The 19551-nt window shown below is 41.0% G+C and overlaps 1 protein-coding gene across 3 annotated transcripts in view; it reads right to left on the bottom strand.

Moving 5' to 3' along the window:
- The window catches only part of SYNCRIP (synaptotagmin binding cytoplasmic RNA interacting protein), a 24899-nt gene extending 5963 nt beyond the window's left edge, over positions 1-18936 (bottom strand). For 2 of the 3 annotated variants that reach the window (XM_014877817.2, XM_014877819.2), the window contains exons 1-10: positions 18632-18933; positions 17175-17334; positions 16171-16289; positions 15884-15991; positions 14032-14145; positions 13770-13946; positions 8737-8872; positions 7799-8004; positions 2671-2820; positions 1227-1348 (exon numbers count right to left, since the gene is read on the bottom strand). In XM_014877817.2, coding sequence (XP_014733303.1) covers positions 1227-1348; positions 2671-2820; positions 7799-8004; positions 8737-8872; positions 13770-13946; positions 14032-14145; positions 15884-15991; positions 16171-16289; positions 17175-17322 — 1280 coding nt within the window. In that variant the 5' untranslated portion in view covers positions 17323-17334; positions 18632-18933. Of the gene's footprint in view, positions 1-1226; positions 1349-2670; positions 2821-7798; positions 8005-8736; positions 8873-13769; positions 13947-14031; positions 14146-15883; positions 15992-16170; positions 16290-17174; positions 17335-18631 lie in introns of all 3 variants that reach the window. The other variant, XM_014877815.2, reaches the window with a different exon arrangement.
- Positions 18937-19551: the final 615 nt, after the last annotated feature.

Genomic DNA, 19551 nt, shown 5'->3' with positions numbered 1-19551 from the left:
TGGTGGGGAGCAGAAAATACACAGCATTATAACCCATTCAAGTGCATTTAAAAAAAAAAAAATCTTCCTTTTCATCACCGGAAACAGGCCATTATTAGATTTTGAATACTGAGTTAACAAATCTGTGTGTATACTGCAGTGAGATGGTTTTTTTGTGATTACTCAAATCCAATGTGAGAAAGCTTATCTCCAGTCAGAGACAACACAACCATGTTGTTCTAAACATGACAACTGCCATGTTGAGAGGCAAACTGCCACTTTCAGCAACCTTCTATATTTTAATTAAATGAACAGGTATTTATGGTGGCATTGCCAAGATGCAGAATACACTGCAAGAAGTACAGCTGTATCAGCAAAAGATTTAAGCACGACAGAAAAGGCCTGAAAGGCACAGAAGAGAAGCTAAAGAAAAAACAAGAAATTCACTTATTACAGTAACACCAGATGCCCATGGAAGAACAAAAGGGCTAATAAAGTTACGAGAACTATAAGCAGGGTAAACTTAACCAATTCCATGTGTACAGTAGGTCACCATGTGGAGAGCTCTATTAATCTTGCAACCTCACTATTCCATCTTCTTGGATGCTGCACAACAGCACTTCCAAGTTATTTTTGGAAGTAAGGTGGGGGAGGGAATATGGTTAAGAAAGCAGCAAGATATCCAAGAAGAAAAACACATGAGAAAATTAAGCAGAACACACCAGCAAGAAACTGCTTTTTTTGTTTTGTTTTTAACCATGTTCAGCATTTACTAGTGCAAGATCTCTATCAGTATGAGTTCATGAGCTTCATGGGCAGATGTATCTTCTGCAAGTGGCAAGAAAGAATATCAGGATCGTCCTTTCAGTGGGTACACTAAAGAGGGGGTGCTATATCAATACTACTCAGTTCCTGCTGAGAGGAACACAATGCTAAATTCATCCATACGACGTCACTGCAGAAATACAGGGAAATTTAGAATAAAACGTGAGAAGTATGCATGTTTCATTACCTTCAGACAGTTCCTCCAGTGCTCTCACACTCAATAAGCAGAGCACCTAAATTATCACTAAACACCACTATTAGATTTTTTGTGCAAACAAAAATGAATCCAACATTTTTCACAGAAGCCAGAAAACCTGTATACACTACAGCAGATCTACTAAAATACCCAGACGTTCTAATTTTACAGGATTGTACACATCTTTCAGAAGCAATACAACATAACTACATGCATTTACACTTACATCTGATTTTTAGCCGCTTGTCTCTGAGCTTTCCGTTCTTTCCTTTTTTGATCTGGTGGCTTAGCAAAAACAATTTCAATGTTTTCTCCCTCTAAATCTTTGCCATTCATTTCTTCCATTGCCTGAAGGAATTAACCAGACTTTAAATATACTTCCAAGCATATCTAAAGTTATTAATTTTGTTCTATCTTTTAGAGGATACATTTTAAAATTTGTTATCCAGAGCTAAAGTAACAATACAAAGCTAAAAAAACTTAGCACAGTATTATGGGTTCCAGTTATGCATCTCTTCTGAACTTGGCTGTCAAACCCAGGACTTCATGTATCACTTTAGAAATCTTCCCCTCAAAACTGAAAACAGGCTTCAATCTTTGCAAGCTGTTACAATTAATGAAGTGATAGAACTGTCCTCTGAAAGTGCACATTTTGTAATCCATTAATAAACTCCTAATGTCAGCACACATGCAAACAGTACTAAAACTAGAGCTCAATATATTCTGCTATTCCTTTATTTTACTTGTAATAAATACCACTTTCTTTTTCATCCAGAAGCAAAATTAAAGAGCCATTCTGATCACAAAGAAAACACCAACCAACCAACCACAAAAAAATCCCAACTCCTCCCCAAATCCACACCACCACCTTCCCACAACCCTCTCCTCAAAATAATGCAAAACAAACAGCAAACCATCAACTCCTCCCCTACCCTCCCTGCCATGTACAATTCCCATGGGCAACAGTTATTATTACTAGAAGTTAATTTTAAGCAGAGGAATCCTAAAGATTCTACAACTTTTAGGGACTCTACATAGCTAAGCCCTGACAGGATATATATCTTACTAAGACTCTTCCCATCATCTTCCCGAGCATCTGCTTAAGACATATGGATATGTAAGAAAAACTGAATCCCCCTGTATCCTGCATCCACCCACAGAACATAAAAAAAATAGATACACTACAGGCAGGAAAAGTACACTTTCCCTTCCTTAACAACACATGACAGCAAGACTGGGCTAGCAAAATCCAGGAATGACAATTACTAAACTGTCAAGCACCCCTCATTAAAAAAGTGTTTATTCCTGGGAAAATAAATAAAATCATTACCTAAGTTTTTATCACCTGCCCTAGAAAAATTGCTTTAGATTTCTACCAATAATTTGGTTAGAAGAGTCATTCAACTTTTGGCACTTGAGTTTCAAATGGTAACAACATTATTATCTTAAAAGCTCGTCTGCAGAATTACTTAGGATAGGTGCATTTAAGATCCACTTTTCAAGCTAGAATTGCATCATCCTAGGAGAGGATCATCCCAGAGAGGACAAAGTTACCAGTGACAATGTGTTACCGTTTCTCCAGACAAAGCTTTTACTCAAGTTTGAAGAAGTGTACAGCTTATAACAACACTACTTATAACATACATGCAGTTACAGTCCTCTTCGCTTACCTTTACAGCACCATCCCGTTCATCAAAATGAATGAAAGCATAATCTTTTAGCTTTTTCACTCGTTCTAGCTTTCCAAATTGACTGAAGGCCTTTTCTAGAATCTCCTCTGTTACAGTATTGGCAAGATTGCGTACAAACAAAACTTTCACCTAAGAAGGATCAAAAAAAAAATACTTAGGAGTATGATCTAATTTCAAAACACAAAATGAAGCTTTGCAAGTTACTGCTATTGGCAGTACTGAAAAAACATATCATTTTCTGTACAGCATTTTATATACAAATATATGAATATGTACATTTCAATAGTCACAGAGCATGAGTTAGCATCAAAATTCCCTGACAGAAATATTTAATCTGTTATCAAACATGATTACAGAAATATTAGTATCCTGGAAGTCAATCCAATTTGCGTTAGTGTTTAAAAAGATCCTAGCAGCAGTTATCTTCAAACCAGAACACTATTAAACTTGAGAGAAGGTAACCAGAATTGGTTGCACACAGAACAATTAACTTATCAAAACATTTAATTGTTTAGACAGGCGTTTGCTTAGTTATTTGCAGAACAGTCATCACTGTAATATCTAGGTCAGAGGTGACAGGCCTGCAGCTTTCAAGCTGCTTAACTTGTGGTTCCCATGCTATAGCTACAACAAAACCACTTAATGTCAGCACTGTGCTTGCCTGAGGGACACTCAGTGACCTGAAGCCATTGCTACAACACAGAACTGCAGACAGAGGCGGATACTAAGGCTGACACTGGCCAGTCACCCTTCAACTTTCTCAGAAGTCAAACTGTGCCGTTCCCTTGAGAAAGAGTCACCCCCAAATAACTCTAAGTTTATTCCCTCCCCCGGCTCGCTAAAGCACACAATACAACTTTAAGCTACACCAAGACGGCTCCGTAGCTTCTAAAATCAGAAAGGCAGGTAATCATACAATTGTTGACTGCCTGACATGGACTAAATCATCAATATAAAGTTTCATCAATCACCAACTGCATAAGATAAAGGAAAATCTAGAGCAGTCTGACAAAGGCTCAAAATAAACCCTTACTTAACATAGCAGACAACATATACTGGAAACCAGGAATCACCTATTAGTGACCTAACAGTATTGAAAGATTCATCCTTGTGTCCATGCCAGGGCTGCACTCAATGACTGGACATGAGTATGTTTACATGATGTCATCCATGTGTTCTCACAACTTACAAGACTCTTCAACTTGTCGAGAAGAGCTCCTTCCACATGCTGGCACCATGCCCTGACAGTTTAATCACCTCCTAGTGCCAAGGAATGATCAGTCTTACCTGCCTACAATGCAGCTGCCAATCAGCTGCAAGACCTGCAACTTCTGCTTACATCCCCTCCGCTCCTCCTGGTTTCAAATTAGTTGATGACATCGCATGAACACTGTACACATGGCACCACTGACTCCTGACCCTGAAGGTCAACACAAATCACACAAGGTGTGAAAGGACCAAGGAAAGCATGCTTCGATATCTGCAGCAGAGCTGTACTCTACTCCTACCACATACAGGAATTCAATAAACCCAGACACCCCTGTCGGAAGAACTGCTATGTAATTAAGTTACAAAAAAACCACCAGGACAGACTTCCATTAATCTGTCTCACTCAACAGCTGAACTAGGATAGGATGCAGAATTTGGAAGAAGGGATACTACAGACCATAATGCTAACTCAATGTGTCAACTGCAGACTTTGGCAATAGTTACTCCTGCTGATTCTCAGGAGATCATAAAAGTCACAGTCAACTCCACAAGGAATGTTGTTTCCTATTATGAATTAAGCTTCTCCTACGTGCCTTGATGGTAAGAGCAATCTTTATTTATTGTAACCCATACATAATAACCACTTTTACTAAAATATCCTAACTGCTGCCTTAACCTTATTCCATGGAAATGAATTACAGAAAATTTTTGTGATGCAATCAATGGGTTTGAAAACCACTAACTTTTAAACAAATGTTCCATATGCTTGTTCTTTAGAAAAGAATGAAAACTAGAACCTCACAAGGAACCCGAAGTAGCCTAATAAATCCATGATGACAGACATGATTAAAAACCAGACAGAATAATCACTATTTTTTAAAAGATGCACTAATAGTATTTTTAAAGAAATAAAAAAGCAACTAGTTTAAATTTTCCCAGTGTGACAAATCCATTTATCTCTAACTGAAATTTTTAAACACCTTTGCTCATGTTACTGATTAGAAGTGTAACTGAATGAGTCAAAGATGATGTAAAAGCTATTAGGCAGGTTAAAGCATAGGTTGAGAGAAGATGAACCCATTTTTACTTCACTTAAGCCTGCTAAAAAGAGAGGGAAGAGAAAAAATAGAAGTCCTCTTCATTAAAGCTCACACATTATTACACTGAAAATCCATAAATACTCCTAACAAGAAATATACCCAGCACCAGTATTTTGTTTTGAAGGCGGAACTCACATTTAAAGAATTACTTAAGATTAGACTATCCCAAAACTTCTGGTATCTGCACCTCTTCCTCCTCTTACCTACAGCACAAACACTTCAGGCCACATTCTCCAAGGGTTACTAGCCCTGTCTCTTGTCCTGTAATCTGCCAGACAGCCACAAGCATAAGAGTTTATTTAGCTGCTTAACCTGCCACTCCAGAACGTCCTCTGCAGCCTCAGCCATCCTACAGAAATCAAGTAAAACATTAATAAATTTAGCTAGACTACAGGTGTAATAGGCAGCACAATGACACGTAAGAGAAATTAAACTATCAACACAGCTGCTTGTGAAGTTGGAAAAAAGTTCGCTTTGGACCACAAGTCAATACCTTAACTAATTATACTCTGATCTGTTAGTACAAGCACTAATCTCCTGTAGCACATCCATCTAGCTTGAGAATCTAGCTTCACCCCTCATCATGCTCAAGCTACATTGTATTTAAGGTAACAGTCCATTTAAATGATAAGTATTTACTCATACAGTACTCTCCACAACATTTTAACAGAAGGACAAAGGAAAAAAAGACTCGAGTAGACTTTTCAGAAATTTAAATTAGTAGATGTCCATAAATTTTATGAAGCGACATGCCGCTTCTGAAAGATTTAGAACACTGCTCACCTTCTGCCTACATATGTGAATTTGTCTTCCTTATAGCTTGTCCTTGTGGACTTGCTCTTCTAGCGGTTTTGACAAGAAAACTGATGATCAGATGATTATTCTGATAAAAACAATCTACTTCTCTTAGTCAGTTTCCTCCACAGCCTTCTACCATAGCAATGTGCAAGATGACATGGGTCGCTTTCCCTTTGCTCTGGACTGACAGTAGTCAGAAGCAATGGCAGCCAACCTGCAGCTCACACCCAGGAGATTACTGACTGCAGTAGCAGCTCTGCTGCTCTTTCTCTTAGGAGAAAGATGAAGAACAGAAAGCAAACCTTACACTTAGACAAGGGCCAGATACAGTCAGCTTCTGCACAGATACAGCAGGTGGCCAAAAAAGACTGGAGTAGAGACTTTTCCTTGTTCCAAGAATAAACTAAGGGACACAACCAGTGAGGAAGGTCAGACACCAATGATCATCACAGTTTCTGTCTTCAGACACAAGCAAGATATTCTCTACTTTTTCAGCATTCTTATTCATAGAGCCTCACTCTTCTGTGTATCTTCAACCCAAGTTTCATGTCCTATCTTTGGCATGTGGCACTAGATGCATGCAAGATGCATGCTGATTTTCTCCATGTTTTCCACATTTCTTTCCTTTATTTCCATGTTTCTTCTCTTTTTATATCCCATTTCAAGTACAAAACAATAGAAGTTATTTACATATTTTTAAAAATGTACAGTAAATGGGGCAAACCATAATCAAGCTTTAATTTCTTTAGCCTTTCACTCTGCACACCTGTAAACTTAGTTAGGAGAGATGCTTCACTATGTCCCCTATCATTTCCTTTCCATCTATTTTGTTATATCAGCAGAAATTCCTGCTTATTTATTTTAACAGTTTGGTGGGTTAGGTCTCTTCTCTTTTGAGCCAAGAAACTAAACATATAGGCTGTCATATTTAGGAAGTGCCACCTTCCACAGATTTGACCTGCAAGACTCTTTCCCTGCTGCTGACAGGCTATCATGCTGGGCAAGAAAAATAAAGTCTGCAGACAAGATAGTCCAAAAGCTTCTGTAATATCTGTATTACAAAAGCAGCTTTTTCCCTAAAATGAGCCCCCACCCCAACCCTTTTCCCTTATGGCTCACCAAAGAGGAGATCCCAGCCAAGCTATCTTACTAGGTCCATCAAAGTAGGACTCCAGCAAGTGACGTGTCTCAGATGAGAGTAAAAGCACAGACGAAAAGCAAGCAAAGAGAAAGAGATAAGGATATGGGCTAGCTAGGAGTTTCCATTAAACAACTCAGCTACACAACACAACTGAAAAAGACAGGGTCGGGCAATATCTAACGGGGGCGGGGAAAAAAAAAAAATCAGGTAGTTTGTTTCGGGCAAGATACCACGCACATATATAAAACAACTGCTACAATGTACTTCAAAATGTTAACAGTCCAGACTTCAGCTTCACCTCAATATTTAAAGTCCAAAACACTGCCAGTCTAGATATAAAAAGGAATTAACTCTCCCAAATTTAAAGTAACTACCGAGTTTCAAATACAAGTTAATTGCCTGTCTTCTCAAAAGTAACTGCTCATAGCAACTTTGAAAATACATTTGTGTACACTTGAACACTGGCATGTTCTAATACTGAAGTGATACATTCCCGACTTAAAAAGAATTAAAGCTTGTTCTGTAATGTTCTCTCTATTTCTGTCCGTCCAAATACTAGAGTACAAAACCATTTTAACTTGAGGAGTCAACACCATCACTTCCAGGTAAAAAATTAACTACGTCAGCCTATGTGTCATTTTGGCAAGAATTACATTCATTATTCAGCCTAGGGAACACAAAATAATGTAAGGCCATATACACGTAATTTCTGAGGTATATTCATTTTTCATCATCACACCTACAACATCACTGTCAAGAAGGCTGAAAGATGTTATTTAATTTTAGGCTAATGCCAGGAAATACCTAATTTGGAACAACGCACTTTAAATGTACTATGGTCTCCTTATAGCTTCATTACCTTTGCCATGACTTCAGGATCTGGGTCTTCTATAGGGTCAGCCCATTCCACTGTAACAACATTTCCCCAGACTTTCACTTTGCCGCTCATTAACCTACGTCTGGCCTGAGCAGCAGTTTTGTGATCTTCATATTCAAGAAAGCAGAAACCCCGGTTCTTTTTCTTGTCATCAGGCTGATGATACAATATGACATCTGTAAGACCCTCTGAAATTAAATAAAGTATTTATTTGTTATGCTTTCACTACATTGATTTGCATTATGAAATGCGGGTTATCTCTGCAGCTATGGAAGAATACCCTTTCTCTAACTGAATGGAGAAGAGTTAGGGGCAGCCAGAAGTTTTGCTTTGTCAATTCTCCTCTTAAACCCCTAAGCTGCAACATTTATCAGTTTGTGTTTTTTCCATAATGTCTGAACAACATGAGATAAAAGTTGCATGACTTCAATACCAAAAAAGTTTATTGCCCCAAAGAACCTGAAGTCTATCATTCAGTAACAGAGAAAGTCATCAAACAGTACCTTTGCAGGTTCAAATGTTATCAAAGAGAGATCCTTAAAATTTAGGAATTATAAAGCACAGAACCACCTACATTCTTCAGCTTGCTTCAGTTTTGCCTTGAGAAGTTTTAGAACGTCCAGTAGCATTCGAATTTTGAAACTTTTAATTCAAATTTCTTTGAACAGGTTTTTTAAACACTACACACTTACTCTACACGTAGAACTTAGAACCATCCATCTAGTCTAACTACAAATACCTCAGCCCTCAGCAAAACAACAGTTTTAAAAAACCCAAACAAACCCCAACACATAATGTTGAGAAAAATGCTGAGTGGTCTCAGTTTGGTTTCATCATCATTCAACTATAAGCCAAAAGAAAGCTCATCACTGAACACATTTAACACTTTCCAGCTCTACAAAATCTAGTTACTAACTTACCTGTTACTTTGCTGAATTCTTCAACAATTTGCTCCTTGGTTTTACTCTTAGGAATAGAGCCAACAAAAAGCCTATTATTGGCAACAGAAATGCATACACCAATGTGTTTTCCAGAACGAATTTCATGGTTGTTGTACTGCAAGAAACAAGTGATTGGACAATCATCAGTTACAAATTACTTTCACTCCCTTTCAAAAGCAGCATACCAAATATTTAACTTCGGAAAACTCAGAATTGATCAAGATATTAAATTTTTGAAGCTTAACGCATTTTTACAATGCATATTCAACTACTCTGAAGTATATCCATGTTTTCTAAGGTATTCCCAAAATTTCAGCCAACAATTATTCTTCGCACCTTGTTCAAGTCTCTCGAGACTTTTATCTTTAGAGACTTTTTCATACAAAACCATACAAGCCAAGAGTAAGGCTTCTCCCTTCACAATCATCAAGCAGAAAAAAATGCAAATTCTTGTATAGGCTGTAGCTATAAATTCTTGATCTGTGTGTAATACAAGATATGAGTTGCAATTAACATTGGATTCCCTTCAGAAGTCCCACAGTTAACAAAACGAAGAGAGTCGTGATCAGGTCTTCTCCACAAAATGTTCAAGAGCAATTGGCAAATACTTTCCAAAGCATAAACATTACATATGCAAAGATAGTAAACAGCAAGAACAACTTTCTAATGACTTGAAATTCTAAGACTTCTGTTAAAATGCTTCCCCCATAACATCTGTAAGATACCCTGAACAAGTCAGCAGTTTAAGGGGAAAAAGAAAAATTATTACTGTAGACAGCTGTTGAGGGGAAAAAAAAAAAATCAAAAAATGCCTTTCATTGAGACGCAGACACAGACATGCATCATCAAAATAAGCAGCAGAGAGGACAACTGCTGGTATATCAACCCACTTAAAATGGGAAGCAGTGCAAGAGACAGTTCTTTAGCTAAGAAAATGAATTTTGTGGTCAACATCTTATTGCCAAGTAGCGGGACAGATTTTTAAAATTCCATCTAGCTACTTGTTCTATGACTTATTCTGTGATTGATGGTATATCTTACTACATAAGCCAGTTATCCTCCACCCCATCATGCTTTTTGTGCAATAAAATCTGGGGGAAGGTGTTTATTTATATTTATCTTGGGCAAACAAAAACTCCACCACTGAAAATTTTCTAAGCTAGGTAACTGCACCAGAAGTGAGCAAAATGGAGAACTGTACATGTGAAAAGGACGCCAAGTGACATCTTCACAACTAATTATATCTCAAAACATAGCAGGAGACAACAAAGGACTTCTATCTTCATATCCACTGCCCACGTGGCAGAGGAATAGTTGATTTTAAAGTAGGAAACTGCAGGAGGAGCTGCACCAGCTGCATAGGAAGACTGTACCTATATTATCGTCACTAATAAACATACACATTAATGAAGAGACAGATTATAGCAGCTAAAAAAAAAAAGAAGTCTTCTAAAGAAGAACCTTTAAAGAAGCTGACAGTTTATTAGCCTGGGAAAGTGGTTCTTTACTGTACACTAAGAAACATTTCCTTGCATTAGGGAACTTTTTTACTGAGAGGGTGCTCAAACACTGGAACAGCTTCCCAGAAACGTGGTCAATGCCCCAAAGTTGTCACCATCTAAGAGAGGCATCTGGACGCCGTTGATGATCAAGATGACAGCAACAATTTTGGTCAGTCATGAAAGGGTCAGGCAGATGGACTAGATGATCGTTGCAGGTCCCTTCCAAATGAAATACTCTATTCTATATGGATAATAAAAAGTAGCATCCATCTGTTCCTGCTGACGTCTAACACCAAAGTTTGGCTACATATCTAATCCTAGAAGAGTCTCTCATACAACTCAGTATGTTGTATGAGAGTCAAATTAACAAACAAAGTAAAATTAATATTTTCTTTCATATTGCAGCTCCACTCACAGTTTCTAGAAGTTTTTTTTTCATCCTACAATGTATTAACTGCTATTTTTCACTGCGTGTTTCTCTTTACACAGAGAAAACAGTCTTCAGTAAGGTGCTCTTGACGATTGAGTTGGTGTTTTTTAGGTAAATAGTTTGCATACCATCTGCAAACTCAGATTAGACATAAAAAGGTTCAGATCATGATCTGGGTAAAGTGCCAAAACAGTCAGGCTACCAAAGTAGCTATGTCAGCATACTGCTTCCCCCTCCTGTCACCATGGAATCTGTGTCTGAAGTCAGCAGCAGAGATTGCCACCCTCTAGACAATGTAATAGTTTTGGTTTTTTCTCATTGATTTATGTAAAAACTTACTAACAAGTCAAAATATGCAGGTCTGTCTTTTCACTTTACTGACTTAAATTTTAACTACCAATTTTAGTTTATTAGGAGCAAATGGCAAGTTGTACCTCTATGCATAGCTGGCAAACTGCTTAACTCACCGGTACCTCCACTCTGATCAAGTTTACATCTGTTCTAGTCAAAAATATACTGAATGCTTCAATAGTTTTCAGTGTTTTCCTACAAGCCTCACCTCCAGTTTTTATTCTGTAGATATCTACAGCGATCTTACTCACACAGAAATCTCTTGAAAAACTTTACTCTAGCAACCTCTTATGAAATAGGAAGGAGAATTGATACAGAGTGCAAAAGAACACAGCTAGAGTTGCAATTCCTAAACAGTGTCAAGTAAACATGTTAACAGAGAAAAAATTACTGAGATTTAAAAAAAAAAAATAAAAAATCATACTTTCATAGCCAATATTTGTGTGAACATCTGAGATACCATTTCTACTTAACTAGCAAAGGGTTAACCACACTGAATTAAATACTGGTCATATAAAAAGGAGAGAATTCCCTAAATTGTGTTTAAAATAGTTCTGGCTGTGCTTAAGACAAAAACAGAGTGATACTATGGTCTGATACTGAGAAGAATTACAGATATGAAGAGTAATTACTTATAAGTGGCTTAAAAATGCATATGCATAAACAAAATCAAGACTGCAACCTTTTAAACTGCAAGACTTCTTCTTGTTAACAAATTAAGTCAGCATGAAGTGTATCCAGATATTTTAGCTCAGTTTTACATGAAGCTGACTTACAGACTGTGGAAGATACATACAGCAGTCACACAAACACGAATTGTATGCAAGTATGTTATACCAACTCCAAGAGCCTGAAGACAGGTCAGTTCATCTTCTACTACAGATTGGGTATTGACAAAAACATACTGTCTCTTATTACTTAAAAGCCTATAGGCAATGCAGGGACTTTTAATCTCTTTTTTTATAGGCAGTATCAAAAAGAACACCACCTGTTAAAATAATAGGTTATGAAAATGGCTAGGACCAAGTGTTCAGTGTTTTGAAGAGGTCTTTCAGCATTATCTCCCATGCATGTGTAACTAATACAAGTTATAGACTTAAAATTTTCAACTGAGCTCAACAGCCACAATTTGCTAATACTCCTGGCAAACAACTTCTAGATAACTTGGTAAACTTATACACCAAACTAGCCAGTCAACTATGGTTGGAATCACTCCAAAAAAAACCTGACAAATATCACAGATTCCAATTTAAGACTAAACCTACTTTCTAAGAGTTTAGCATAAAAGTTGAAAGACTGCTCCATCAACTGCAACACTTCTCAGCTATTACCCTCAGCGGCTATTTAACTGACAAGCAGAACACAGTGTGCTTTTCTTCTGCATATCAAACATCAGACATAAAGGGACACCAAGTAGCTCCTTCTCTTGCATTGTTTAGTGGAAGACTGAAGCTAGGATTTGATGTTACTTTTCTGGAAACATGACTCAAATGACTTTCCAGAGCATGATGCCTTTAAGCAAAATCCAGCAAAATGAAGAAAAATTGTCTTTTTTTTCATTTACTAGATGCCTCTGAGACCTTATGTGATTTGATTCACTGTTTTGCTAAGTTTTAAGAGTTAACTCTTAAGAGCTCGCACACACTAATAACAGCTAGGTTGACAATAAAGTACAAAGAGAACACACCATTATCCCCAGTATATCTGACTGCACATTGGAAAAACCAACTATTCTTATTTAAAAAGCTAATCAGTATATATTGGACTGGTTTTCTACTTCCGCTTTAGCAGACATTTGTGCACTTTCTCAAAACAAATTCCCACTTTCAGCTTAATTTGTCTCCACCAATTGACTTATATGTCAATAAGGTACCTTAGTTTAAGCTATACTTCATTACAAAACAAAGTATGTTACCCCTACTATAGCAATAGAATATCAGCACACTCCAGAATGTGTATGGTTAGCATCCACAAGTCATATCACACACTAATCTTGGCCGTATCAACGTCGCAGTAGCCAGCTCAAAAATTCAAATTTCACTTAGCTAGGAAAATAAAGGAACTGTGCAAGGATCAGGGTAGTGTTTCTCTCACCCTCTTTTTTAATGATAGGTACTTCATGCATAAAACTTGAAAAGCTTATTAGGAGTATACCCCATCACACTATTTCATACCTCTGTATAAAACAGAGAGAATGCTCCTTAGGCTGGCAAGATTTATGATGTTTTCCTGTGAGCTGCAGCAAACAGAACTGACCTTCAATGCTCAAAAGACATTTTTTTCCCCACCTGAAGTATCTTATAATATTCTGTGACTTTGAAGCACTTTTCCAGCACAGGCCCCCTGCTGGTGCAGAAACACATCAGGAGTCACAGACACCCTGACCAGCACTGCTCTTGTACCACAGCAACTCCAACACCACTGCTCTCAAAAACTCGGACGCAGACAGCTCAGAAGTCACTACTGCTAATACAACTTTGGTTAATAATAAAGGCTTATCTAACTGGACCAAACAGCAGTCCATCAGCTTTTTTTTTCTCCTGTCCCTAATGCAGTCAGCAAATATTTATATACAATGAGGAAATAAATTTAACACCTAGTGGACATTAATGAAGTAATCTAACAATGACAATCTCACCTTAAGCATTTAAGCACTAGGAACAGAAGGACAACTGCTTCTAAGCCAGAGTGTACTTTATCAAAAAAGAAAAAAATCCAAGAAAACTTACCAGTTTAACAGCTTCCTGAGCTGCCTCTTTAGTACAAAAAGTGACAAAAGCATATCCTCTGTTTAGACCAGTTAGTGGATCCATCATTAAGCGGAGATCCCATATAGGTCCAGCTTTCTCAAATAATGGAACAAGTTCATCTTCAAACAAGTCTCTCGGAATCTTGCCCACAAATATCTACAACAGACGTACAAAGTACTGTTTATAAAAAGTACTTCCAATGAGCAAGTCTACAGCTGCATAAACATCTTCTTCTTCTTACCTCTGTACCAACAGAAGGTTGCTGTCCTGAATATACAGACTCTGGAGGAGGTCCACCATACTTCCTCTGTCCAGTAGTCACATCAAGAGTGTAGCCAGTTCTCTCCAACAGTGCCTTCAAGTAAGAAACTTAAAATTTTAAAATCACATACAAACTGAGCAAGTTTAGCTGCACTTCATTCACAGACAGACATGCTTCTAATTCCTTTTAGACTGTACTGCTTTGAAGCTCCCACAAACAAATCTACTGCTAGTACTTCAACAAGAAACTTGCAAAACAATTAACAGAATTATTAGGTAAAGAAACACTGCTAGAAAATTAGAAATTCACATCCAGTATTCCCAATTCCTTCATTTTCATTAAAAAAAAAAAAAAACAAGTAATAAAATAGTGAGCTTCCCTTTAATTAGGAAGATCTTAGTCTGAGCCACTTCTTGTTTTGGCATGTCCAATCCTGCAGATGTTTATGCACAAGAGTTCCCTGCACTTAATGAGATTACTCATAAGTGTGAAGTTAAAGAACACATGTTTAAGTGCTTACACCCCTGGAACACTGTAGACTGCTACAGGTACCCAATTACCAAAGTGGTAGTACTACTTCCTTTCTTGTATCATCCCCCCTTCAAATTCCTTGTGGGCTTATACAGGATCCCAGGACAACTAACCCTCACTTGAACCACTGCATGTGGTTATAGATAGAGTTAGATATAGTTACAGACATACTACCAACTTAAAACGTCAGCTGACATTCACTAGGCAAACACATGAGAAACTCCTCAGAAATTAAGTCTTTCTTAATAATTTTGTACAAAGACAAATCAACTCTACATACAAAGAAACTGCATATTAAACAAGCCCAATTATAGTCAAGAGTTAGCAATTTTACAACTACAAAATTGCAGCTATTTTAAATGCTATAGCCATCAGCAGTAAAAGCTATGCTACTTGAAGTTATTAACCAAGACCAAGTCCTCATAATATTGCTTTATGTGGCAGTGACAAAAGCTTTACCAGTTTTTTTAAATTATTAGCACCCCAGCCTCAAAATCAAGAGAAAAAAAGATTTTCTAATTTTACAGGGTATATAGTTATTAGTAATGATTATTTTATACTACATACATGAAGCGTCAAAGAAGAAAGATTCTCTGGGTTTTTTTTTTTTTTTTACAACATCACCTAAACATGCTTAGATAGTTTTGCTTCCCTTAAGCTTTGGTAAAGTTGCTAATCACAGTATTAAAAAAAAAAAAAATCATTCTATGCCTAACTCTTGAGAAAGGAGTCTCTTGCTAACAGTAGATATGGTCAAAAAATAATTTACCCCTTATTAGGACAGTTTGGGGTACAATTTGTAGGCCCAGTCATTATGTCATATGAAGTGGGCTAAATCCTAAATCCATTACAATCTGTTTTTTCAGACATATGTTATCTCCTCCCTATTGTGGAGCAGCTCTAAATCTGAACTAAGGGGGCAGAGTGGAACAACAACAAAAAAACAGAACACAAAAAAACAATCAGCAGTAGCTGAACTTAAGCATTTTGAACTCGGGTAACTATGCTGACAAGTACGCACAAACTTTTTACTGCGAAATAAATGTCTCAGTAAAACATGGTGCAGACTGTGTAATCTTTTTTACTTTTGTATGTTCAGCTCCAGCAACTAATATACTAACTTTCTACTTGAAAAGGAGTAAGTGCAAGACAAAATTGCAAGCGACACCTTTCAACAATGACAAATATGACAAATAATCTGTAATAACCTTTTTAAGAATTCCAAAACAACCAACAAAACTATCACAACTCAGAAAAACAAACAACAGGTAGACCTCATAACTTACTTTTACCAACATACCTTAATTTTTGCCTCATCTGGTCCTTTGCTAGAATCTGCTACCTTGGTCCCCTGTTTTTCCCTCTGCCTGTATGTCTTCATGACTCCACATAAAAAGGCACTTTTGTTCTGCAAAAGATACAATCTTTAGTTCTGAAAATATGACAGGCCAGAATCTCATTTTACCTTGAATTAATACAGCGTTCACTTCACATATCACATATGGATGACTGAAGAGACTCAGAGCTCTTCCCAGACAACTAAGAGTTTATCCCTCAACAATTATATTGTAAACTGCTTAACGTTACCTGAACATGTGAGAGATCACTGTCTTTAAACTGTTGAAGCACTGCCAGTGCACCTTCTTCATTGAATTCCTTTAAAGCTTCAATAGCTCTTTCATCTAGATCACTATGTGCAACTAACCCTAAAGAAAAGGAAAAAATTACTAATTATATTTGGTCAGTAATCTTTGCAAAACCTAAAGTAACATCCCTAACACATTTCAGTGACCTCTAAATCAATTACTGATTAAAGTAAGTTACTATGCCTAAAAAGCCATGTAGTTCCTTTGAAGTCAAATATTTAAGGGTATATAATCCTTTAATTAAAAACAAAAGGAGGTAAGATTCAGAGCAAAAGTTGCTACATTTATGTGTTCATTTGACTTCTGTGAAACCCAGATGTTACTTGGGCCAAGTTTAATTTCAATATCCTGAAGCTGAATTCTGGAGTCTATGAGACCTATCAAAGCCTGACTTAGCTTGCCTAGCAATGGTACCTTGGTATACTTTTAGAAGACTATAAATACAAATAAACTGCAGCACTAAAAATGACCACCACAATCCAAAAATCAAGTTTAAAAAATGCTAGCTTATTACCACATCTGAAAAATCAACACCATAACTTCTTGTTCACACTTCTGCATCCATAAGCCCAAACACCATATCAGGAAGTATCACTTACACAAGAAGATGCATACCAAGGCTTTAGTTTCTTACAGTTACCTGCAATTACCACAAAAAATGCACAAGGATCACATCACCTGCTCCTCCTAAAAATCATCTGTTGCCTATTCCATCTGTTGCTCTGGTTCCCTGCATACTTCTTCCTTTCCCTCAGCTCAAGTAGCCTAGGACTCTCCTCTGAAAGATACTATACTAAATTGAAATACTGAATCTAAAGCACTCAGATTTTGGTAAGACCGCAGTTCCCATACTTTTGGAAACCACAGAAAGTTGCTATTTTAGCCCAAAGACAGCAGGATTCAATAAAGTATTGTATGTGTGGTTTTGCAAGTCTTAGATCTTACCTGCAACATAAATTTCATCTAGTTTTTCAGCGACTTTCTGTGGTAAACCAGCATCAAGCAATGTCTGGAAATGCTCAGAATGGGTAACTGCAGCAGAAGTATCCATGGGCTCTTCAGTACCATTCCCATTAACATGTTCAGTAGCCATGTTTCCAGATATCTGTTCAAATGCAATAAGCATCAAAATTAAGCTAAATATATCTTCAGGCAGAACAATTCAAGTGACAATACATGCAACAGACTACCCTATTCTTTGAAAGTAATGGGAAAAAAAATATTAAAAATAGCAGGTCACCGCCCCGATACTTTTTTTTTTTAAGTTTTGCAAGGCGCAGGAAATTCCTCAAAAGAAGCACTAACACAAAGGAAAGCCCTAACACCACTGCCTGGGGGGGTGGGGTAGCTTTCACTGCAGGTTTTACACAACCCAGACAGACACTGACTCACCTCCCCTCTCTCTAACACACTCCCCAAGACGCTCTGAACAAGTTAGAAATGGAGCAAAAAGGCAACAGCGGGGGTGGCAGGACAAGCAAACCTGCCACATGCCCCGCGATACCGTCACTGACATTCGCTGCCGCCTCCACCGCCCGCTGCAGACTCGCTGTCCCTCGGCGCACGCCGCCTCTCCAGGCCCCGGGCGCGGCCGGGATCCCTTCCCGCCTCCACTTCGGTGCCGGCCGGGCAAGCGAGAGGAACAAAGCGCTCTTCCTAGCCCGCACCCACCCACGGCGGCGGCGGCCATGAGCCCGATGGAAACACGTGCTCCGCGCGTTCAGATGTCCTACAACTTCCTCCAGTGACCGACTTCCCCCCCTCGCCGCCACACTCCCGCGGGAGGAGCGGCTCCCCCCCGCCCCGAGCCCCGGCCATTCCCCACCTCTCACCCTATTCCCCCCGGAGAGCGGGTTGCAACACCCCGGGCCCGATTTCACCACCCGGCCGGGAGCTCGCGGTGCCTCCCGGCCCCGCCGCCGCCTCCCGGCCACGCTCCTGTCCGGAACAATGCAAGGCCTCGTTTCCCAGCCAGGAAACACCGCTGCCCATCGCCCACCGCCTCCCGACGTGACCGGGGCCACGCCGAACCCGGGCGGCCCCGCTCCCCGCGCACACGCCGGGCACCGAGGCCGCGGTTCGCCCTCTGCCCCTCACGGGCAATGAATGGAGCGGCGCGGCCGGCGGGACAATAAGGCGGGAGCCACGCGCCCCGCGCCGGCCCGGCTCGGGTGGTGCCCCGGCCGCCGCCGCCACGCCGGGGCCGCGCACCGGCCCGGCCACCCCCCGCCCGCCGGACAGCGGCGGCCACGAAGGCAGCGCCAGCAGCTCCTCCACCCATCGCGCAGCGCACCGGCCCCACAGCGCTGCAGGGCCCCAGCGTGCGCCTCCCGCCCTCCGCCGCCTCAGCCCGTTCTGCCACCCGGCCCGCTTCCACCCCGCTACCGCCCGGCCGCCCTGACCTGTGTGTGTCTGCGGGGGGAGAACCGCCGTGTGCGAAGGGTCTCTCGGGGCGCGGGTCGCGGCTCGGCGTGCTGAGGCGCTGCCCCCGTTCCGCGCTCCCGCGGCGGTGTGTCCGGGCAGTGCTGCTGCTGGAGCTGGCGTAAAATGGCGGCCGCTCGAGCGCTCACGCCGCTGCTGCTGCTGCTGCTGCTGGCACCAGCCCCGGCCCCTTCCACTCCGCGCGGGGGGGGCGGGCGGAGGGCGGGCGGGAGCGGAGCGGGGGGAGAGGGAAGAGAAGAGGAGGAGGAGGAGGAGGAGGAGGCGCCGCCGCGCGCGCTGGCGCAGCCCCAAAACCCGGGGTCTCCCAGGCAGCTCCGCAAGGGTTATACCGCTGAGCCCCGCCCGCGCGCGCGCGCCCGCTCTCCTCTCCGCTCGCCCCACGCGCGCGCTCTCCGCCCTCCATGCGGAGCGGCGCGCGCCGCTCCCTCGCCGTGTTCCTCGCTCGCTCCCTCCCTGCCTGCCTCCCGCGGGAAGCGCTGCCGAGGGGAGGCGGCGGCGGGACGAGCCCCGTGCGCGGACGGCGCGCTCCTCGGCGCCGCCCGCCTGCACCTGTGCGGGCTCGGCGCCGGCGGAGCGGCCGTGGCCGGACCGGGATTGGGCGAGCGGCCGTTCCCACGGCGCGCAGGTGGCACAAAAGGAGGGGGGAACGGCGGCGGCCGCGGGCGAGGGGGCTGGGGAGAAAGTCCCGGGGCCCGCGGCGGGGAGGGGACGGAGGAGACAAAGCCACGCAGACAAAGGGAGGGGAGAGCCACGCTTTGTGTGGCTGCCGGCCAGGCGAGCCCGGCGGCGCTCGGCGTTCCCGCACTGGAGACGGGAGACGCCTCACCCCTACCCAGAGGGGCGCCCCGCGAGCAGCACCGGCCCCTCGGACCGCCCGCCC

This window comes from Sturnus vulgaris, chromosome 3, assembly GCF_052056855.1.
Source record: "Sturnus vulgaris isolate bStuVul1 chromosome 3, bStuVul1.hap1, whole genome shotgun sequence".
NCBI classification, from domain to species: domain Eukaryota; kingdom Metazoa; phylum Chordata; class Aves; order Passeriformes; family Sturnidae; genus Sturnus; species Sturnus vulgaris.
Note: the sequence above shows the minus strand (reverse complement) of the source record. Positions and strands in the feature narration are given on the sequence as shown.